This window comes from Etheostoma spectabile, unplaced genomic scaffold (genome assembly GCF_008692095.1).
Source record: "Etheostoma spectabile isolate EspeVRDwgs_2016 unplaced genomic scaffold, UIUC_Espe_1.0 scaffold58, whole genome shotgun sequence".
In the NCBI taxonomy this organism is placed as follows: domain Eukaryota; kingdom Metazoa; phylum Chordata; class Actinopteri; order Perciformes; family Percidae; genus Etheostoma; species Etheostoma spectabile.
Genome location: NW_022605629.1, coordinates 97,154 through 103,626, shown reverse-complemented (window position 1 = coordinate 103,626; position 6,473 = coordinate 97,154). Strand labels below are relative to the sequence as shown.

At 41.8% G+C, this 6,473-nt stretch overlaps 1 protein-coding gene across 1 annotated transcript in view; it reads left to right on the top strand.

Moving 5' to 3' along the window:
- eif2ak3 (eukaryotic translation initiation factor 2-alpha kinase 3) overlaps positions 1-6,473 on the top strand; it is a 38,711-nt gene that overhangs the window by 10,833 nt on the left and 21,405 nt on the right. Inside the window, exon 2 of the mRNA XM_032511966.1 lies at positions 1,621-1,750. Within this exon, the coding sequence (XP_032367857.1) occupies positions 1,621-1,750 (130 nt within the window). The remainder of the gene's footprint in view (positions 1-1,620; positions 1,751-6,473) is intronic.

Here is a 6,473-nt window from a genome sequence, read left to right as displayed (position 1 = left end):
CTCTCTCTCTCTCTCTCTCTCTCTCTCTCCTACCTTTCCTGTCCATCTACTGTTACTATCTAATAAAGGGGAAAGCTCCCAAAAAATCTTGAACCATTGGTGCCCAGGGCTGCAGAGTGTACCCGTGCCACAGTATTGGTGTAAAGTACGCAAGCATCACTATACGATATTATATTGATTATTTGGACAACAACACGATATTTGCTGTAATCACAAAGTCTGCCACAATATTTTGATTTGACTCAATTCAGGGTCCTGCGATAGACATGAGACAATATCATTAATGCCCTTTTTAAAAGTACAATTTGTAACATTTTTCCATCAAAATGTATAAAAATGACTATACCTATGTTATATATTTTGTTGAGCTGTGTACTTACTAGGGGTGGGAAAAAGAACTGATTCTTAGATGCATCGCAGTTCTCTCTAGAACGATTCAGTGCTTGATTGTGATAAGTTAATAATCAATTATTAATCATAAAAAAATATAAATAATAAATAAAGCATAATACATTTTTATTTAAAAGTTACTGTCTCCAGACAAGTACAAATCAGAAAACCGAGTGACTGAAAGAGGACGGGATAATGGACATCAAGTTGTGCAGAAAAAAACACACTAAAATGGCCAAAAGGAAAAAAAAAAAGGTTTTGTATATCTAATAAGACATACATAAAATAATAGGCAAAAACATAAAGGGTGTTGATCTACTTTATCCCATTTCATATGACCACCTCAGCATGGAATCACTACGAAATAAAAACCTCAGTAGAAAAAACACTTCATTACAACTGTGTGTGTGACAAATACTGTATATGTCAAACTCTAACAAACTCGGATTTATATGTATATTTGTTTCAATCACGCATGGAAATGTGTATATATAAAACAATTGTTTCATTGATAATCTGTTTAGAATCAAATCATTGGCCTCTGAATGGGACTCGAATTGTGAGGATTCCAGAGATTCCCACCCCCAGTACTTACACTATCTTAAATGTTTCCAACAATGTTCAAACCCAGCGAAATTTGTAGTTTTATTTCTGACACGGGACATTTTGTTTAGTCGCCTGTCAGTGGCGTCATAAAACCTTTGACCCCTCTAGTTACTCTAACGTCCGTCAAAATACAGGAGCCCAGATGATAATGATTATAGAGTAATAATGTTTTAGAGTAATTGTAAATCATACATTGTCACAGAAAGAATACTCAGTAGCTGTAATATTGCTTTTTTTCCTGCCACATGTCATCATTTTGTCATTGATTACATGCCACTTTGCAGCACAGTAACACAGCAGAGACCTTATTTATTGATACATTTCATTATGGGAAAAGTGAAAAGCCACTTAAATGTGGTTTTACTATTTTATTCCTGAGCTCTTTTAGACATAAAAATCAAAGCAAACTATTTTTTTTAAATAAAAGTTGAAATATTCATAATAAAGGCACCTCTTAAGATGATGATATGTATCAATGTTTTCCCTTTTGCACCGATACCATTGGATCATTAATCATTGAATCAACATCGTTACACTCCTATTTCACAGTATGTAAAGCTGCAATAAGTGTCTCCAAATCCTTATTTTGGACAGAGAGCTGAAGTCTTTGTGCTGTTTCCACAGGTCCCTTGTGATCATCAGTACCCTGGATGGACGGATCTCGGCTCTGGATCCTCACAACCAGGGCAGGAAGCAGTGGGACCTAGATGTGGGCTCAGGGTGCCTGGTGTCGTCCAGTCTCAGCAAACCTGAGGTAGACCAACCTTTGCATGATTGTTAGTGAATGGTAATGCCATTCAAATCTAGATGTATTATATTATTATTAATTTAAATAATTCAGATTGGTAGACTAAAACTATAAAGAGCCCCTTTTTGTTTTATTGAAACAATGTGTAAAACCCCAGAGTCAACCACAGCCCCTTAAACAGGTTAAACAGACACTGTTCAACTGATTAAGATCTTCCACAAGATGAAAAAGTCAATTTGGTGAGGTTAAGGATCTTTGCCTCATAACAGACACCGTCCCTCCTGGCTTTCTTTCTGTTGAACTCTGTGCACTTTGAACAGTGAGCCAAGGGTTGCTGTTGCTTACATTCGTCTCATGTACACACATACCAAAAACATACTGTACACCCCCACATAAATCTTGGAGGAGTTATTTTGCCTGGAGGATTAGCCTCTTTGTTGACTGTGTTGGTTTACAGATACAAGCCCAGCAAGACCCTCGTCTGTACATGTATACAGAAGCTTAAACCGCCCACACCGACATGCTGAAAGTGAAGTGTAGCCCATACGCGGCTCTCCCAGATACACACTAGAGACATGTTGGTGGTTTACTTTGATGTGGACTCGCTCTGTGTGAGAGTTTTGCCTGAGGGAAAAAGCCTCTGATACTAACGAGGGTCGGGGTGGCTGCTGAGATCAGTTTAATGTTTGTCTGCTGCTGGTGGTGTGAGGCGTGTTTGATTGTAATGAACTCTCTGGCTCTGTCATAGAAATACGTTTCTGCCTTATTACTCTGGTATAACAAAAAAAAAAAAAAATCTAGAACCAGTTCATGAAGTTAAACTCTTTTTGACAGGTTGGCGTTTTTCCAGGAAAGGAAACCCTGCTCATAGGTTGTGATGTATTTTTTTTTTTTCCCATGCTATGAGTCGTTGTGTTTGCCGTTACGGGTTCAGCCATCCTGGTTGTTGTTGTTTACTGAGGTGATAAATCAAGTGAGAAGTGGGTCACTTTCTTATAGACTTTTACCTAAACCGACCTCCTTTTGCAACCGCACATGTTGCCCCCTGATAGAATTTCGATAGAATGGAGGTCTTAGGAGTCTCCCCCTGCTGGAATTCAGATAGAATGGAGGTCTAAAGAGTCGTCCCCCCCCCTTGCTGGAATTCAGATAGAAAGCAGGTTTAAGGAGTCTCCCCCTGCTGGAATTCAGATAGAAAGCAGGTTGAAAAAGTTTCCCCCTGCTGGAGTTAAGATATAATGCAGGTTTAAGGGTCCTCCCTCCTGGAGATCAGATAGAATGCAGGTTTAAGGAGTCTCCCCCCTCGGAATCAATAATGCAGGTTTAAGGAGTCCTCCCCCTCCTGGAATCAGATAGAATGCAGGTTTAGAGTCTCCCCTCCTGGAGATCGATAGAAAGCAGGTTTAAGGAGTCTCCCCCTCCTGAGGGCAATAGAATGCAGTTTTAAGGAGTCTCCCCCTCCTGGAGATCAGATAGAATGCAGTTTAGGAGTCTCCCCTCCTGGAGGTCATATGAATGCAGGTTAAGGAGTCTCCCCCTCCTGGAGATCAGATAGAAAGCAGGTTTTAGGATCGCCTCCCTCCTGGAGATCAGATAGAAGCAGGTTTAAGGAGTCTTCCCCCTCCTGGAATCAGATAGAATGCAGTGTTTAAGGAGTCTCCCCCTCTGGAGATCAATAGAATGCAGGTTTAAGAGTCTCCCCCTCCTGGAGATCAGATAGAATGCAGGTTTAAGGAGTCTCCCCCTCCTGGAGATCAGATAGAATGCAGGTTTAAGGAGTCTCCCCCTCCTGGAGATCAGATAGAATGCAGGTTTAAGGAGTCTCCCCCTCCTGGAGATCAGATAGAAAGCAGGTTTAAAGCACTTCCGCATTGGCAGCACTTTGCTGAACCGGATGGTCTGTCCATTAATATTAACAGCCTATGGTTGGAATTAAAAAAACCTCCCAACTTCCAACTTGCTTTCTGATGGCGCCATGCTGAAAACTGCTGTGTTTTGAGATTTAGAAAAAATAAGAATTCATGAACCTTTTGTCTCGGGTCCTCAGAGGTTATGTTGCAGAGAACCCCTAAAGCTTCCTCAAAGCACTGGAAGTTTAATTCAGTAGAGATTGTGAGAGCGCAGTTTAGCTTCTCCACTCAGAATGGAAATGTGACCTTGAATATAAAGTTGCACCTCGCTTTATGAAAGATGGCACTTATGATTCTCTATGGTCTGATCAAAGTCTTCAACTCGCTTATAAATCACGTGAAGTTGTTTTTCTGAGCCATGAACTAGGCTGTTTTTCTTAGTTCACAGAAAATTGACTTCTCCAAGAATCAACGTGCAGTTTTCTCTAATGTTGGTTTGTTTTCCTCTACTGTTAATTTAACTTTTTTCCCCATTATGTTTACATTTTTCTATAAGAAATTCTATAGTGACAAGGCAGTAGTGTAGAAAGTCATACAATTCGGTAATAGCAACAAACATACTTTTCTGGACATCGACTCAATTAAAAGTGAAAGTCTTTCATTATGACCCCACTGAACAAAGTCTGAAGTGTTTTAATATGAACAAAGCAAACCTACATTTGCTCAAACCTATTTTCTCTCTCTGGAGATGTAGAGGTTAAACTGAAAATTATTCTAATACTTTTTTGGGAGACATTTACTGACAAAATGATTGCCCAACAGGTATTGTTTGGGCACGTGTGTGTGTGCGTGTGTGTGTTTTGGACTCCCTCTTTCTGTGTTTTCACCTGTTGGCTTTCATTTGGCTGAAAGAGCAGAACGAGGAGAGATGCCTGTCAGCTCTGAACCCAGTGACTCGCTGTGACGTCATCGTGTGTGTGTGTGTGTGTGTGTGTGTGTGTGTGTGTGTGTGTGTGTGTGTGGGTGTGGTGTTTGTGTGTGTGTGTGTGTGTGTGTGTGTGTGTGTGTGTGTGTGTGTGTGTGTGTGTGTGTGTGTGGGCTCGATGCTCATGTACTTATGTTAATTTCATATCTAGTGCTGCCCCTCTCTGCCCTCCGTTACCTGGGATGCCTGTCTCTGTGTATGTTGTCAGGAGGGGGCGGCGGGTACTTACTAGCTCCTACCACCCCCCCCACGTCTCCTAGCGCTTACAACGGTTTCATTGGTGCATGCCGGATCCCTGAGACACCAGTCTCTCTCAGTGATTAAGGCTAGGGGGGCTGCCGCCGTCCATGGCTGGCCTCGACATGCCAAGGAGGAAACAGCCAGTCACCTGCTGCATCCTGCGGAGTGTGTATTTGTGTCGTCGTCTTTTATTTATTTATTTTTTGTGTGAAATGAGGGACAGCAGAGCCACAACAGCATTGTTTGCAGAAAAGAACCCCATCACTTCAAAAAGCCATGAGTCGCTCCGGGATGTTACGGGGGGGGGGGGGGGGGGGGGGGGGTGAGAAGGGGGTGTGAGAAGGGTGTGTGTGTGTGTGGTGTGTGTGTGTGTGTGTGTGTGTGTGTGTGTGTGTGTGTGTTGTGTGTGGAGGGGGTCTTGCATGGGGGATCAATGCCAACGTGGAGTAGTCATGCTGGGTGCTGTTAAGGATAAGAATATGGGGGGGGGGGGGTTGGGCGCATAGGGGAGGTAGGTAATGCCTCAACCAGGGATGATTGTCATCACATAACAGACAATACAGACATGTCCCCTCTGACACACCCACACACCACACAGCTCTGCTGGTATGCAGTGTGAATGAATGAGCGAGAGAGAGATTTGATTAATAACTACACAATGACTAACAATTGATGGCCGCGCTGTGACTGATGTGACCAGCAGTAATTCTTCTAGAGCGGCGAAGGGAATGAGAAAAGGCCAGGCGGGTAGTAGTTTTGGCAGAAAGTCAATCTTTTATCCGGCCACTCTGATTTTATTTTGACTTTTTTAATCTATTTTTTTATGTTTGATTCTGTTCTGCCACTGCCAGTCCTCTCTCTCTCTCTCTCTCTCTCTCTCTCTCTCTCTCTCTCTCTCTGTGTCTCTGTTTGTCGCCTTAAGTGGAGCAGTAGCCTTGTGGGCCAACAGTAGCACATTAGTGGCGGGTGAGAGCTGACACTGTTTGGCAGGATCGCTGAATCGTCTACAGCAACACACACACACACACACACACACCACCGTCCCCCCACCCTTCTCCCTCTGAACCTCCACCCAGATATTTCCCAAGGGCTGAATACAAAGACATGAATAGTAATAATCAAATAATGATCAATTACTCCAGCTCATTTCGAGGACTTTGGATGAATGCCTCCTTCATCCAAAACAAAAACAAATTGTGTATAGAAACAGTATTTATAAAACACTAAAAAAGTTATACTACTAAAGATGAACTAATAATCATCAGTGCATTGCACATGTAGTATTGATAAAATGCAAAGACACACACGGACTCCGACCTTACACAGGCAGACAACAGATGAATGCCTTAAAATAACTGAATGGCTCGGTTCTCAAAGTGGTAGTGGATCTCTTTTCAAAAAAGAAAAGCGGTTAAGACTTGAATGGGTCTGAGTTATAGCTCCTAAAAAATTAATAGGCATTGGAAATTCATAGCAAAAGAGACACACAAGGAGAATGGAAATGTTTGTGCCGTCACAGTATTTTAATTCATTTAGAATCTTTTTTTTTTTTTAGATAATGGGCTCTTTTGAATCTTTTATTTTAATATTCTCTAAAAGTTGAAAATGCAAAATGTAAGCCCTTTCCTGTTATGTTTTTCAAAGTTTGTCTTTT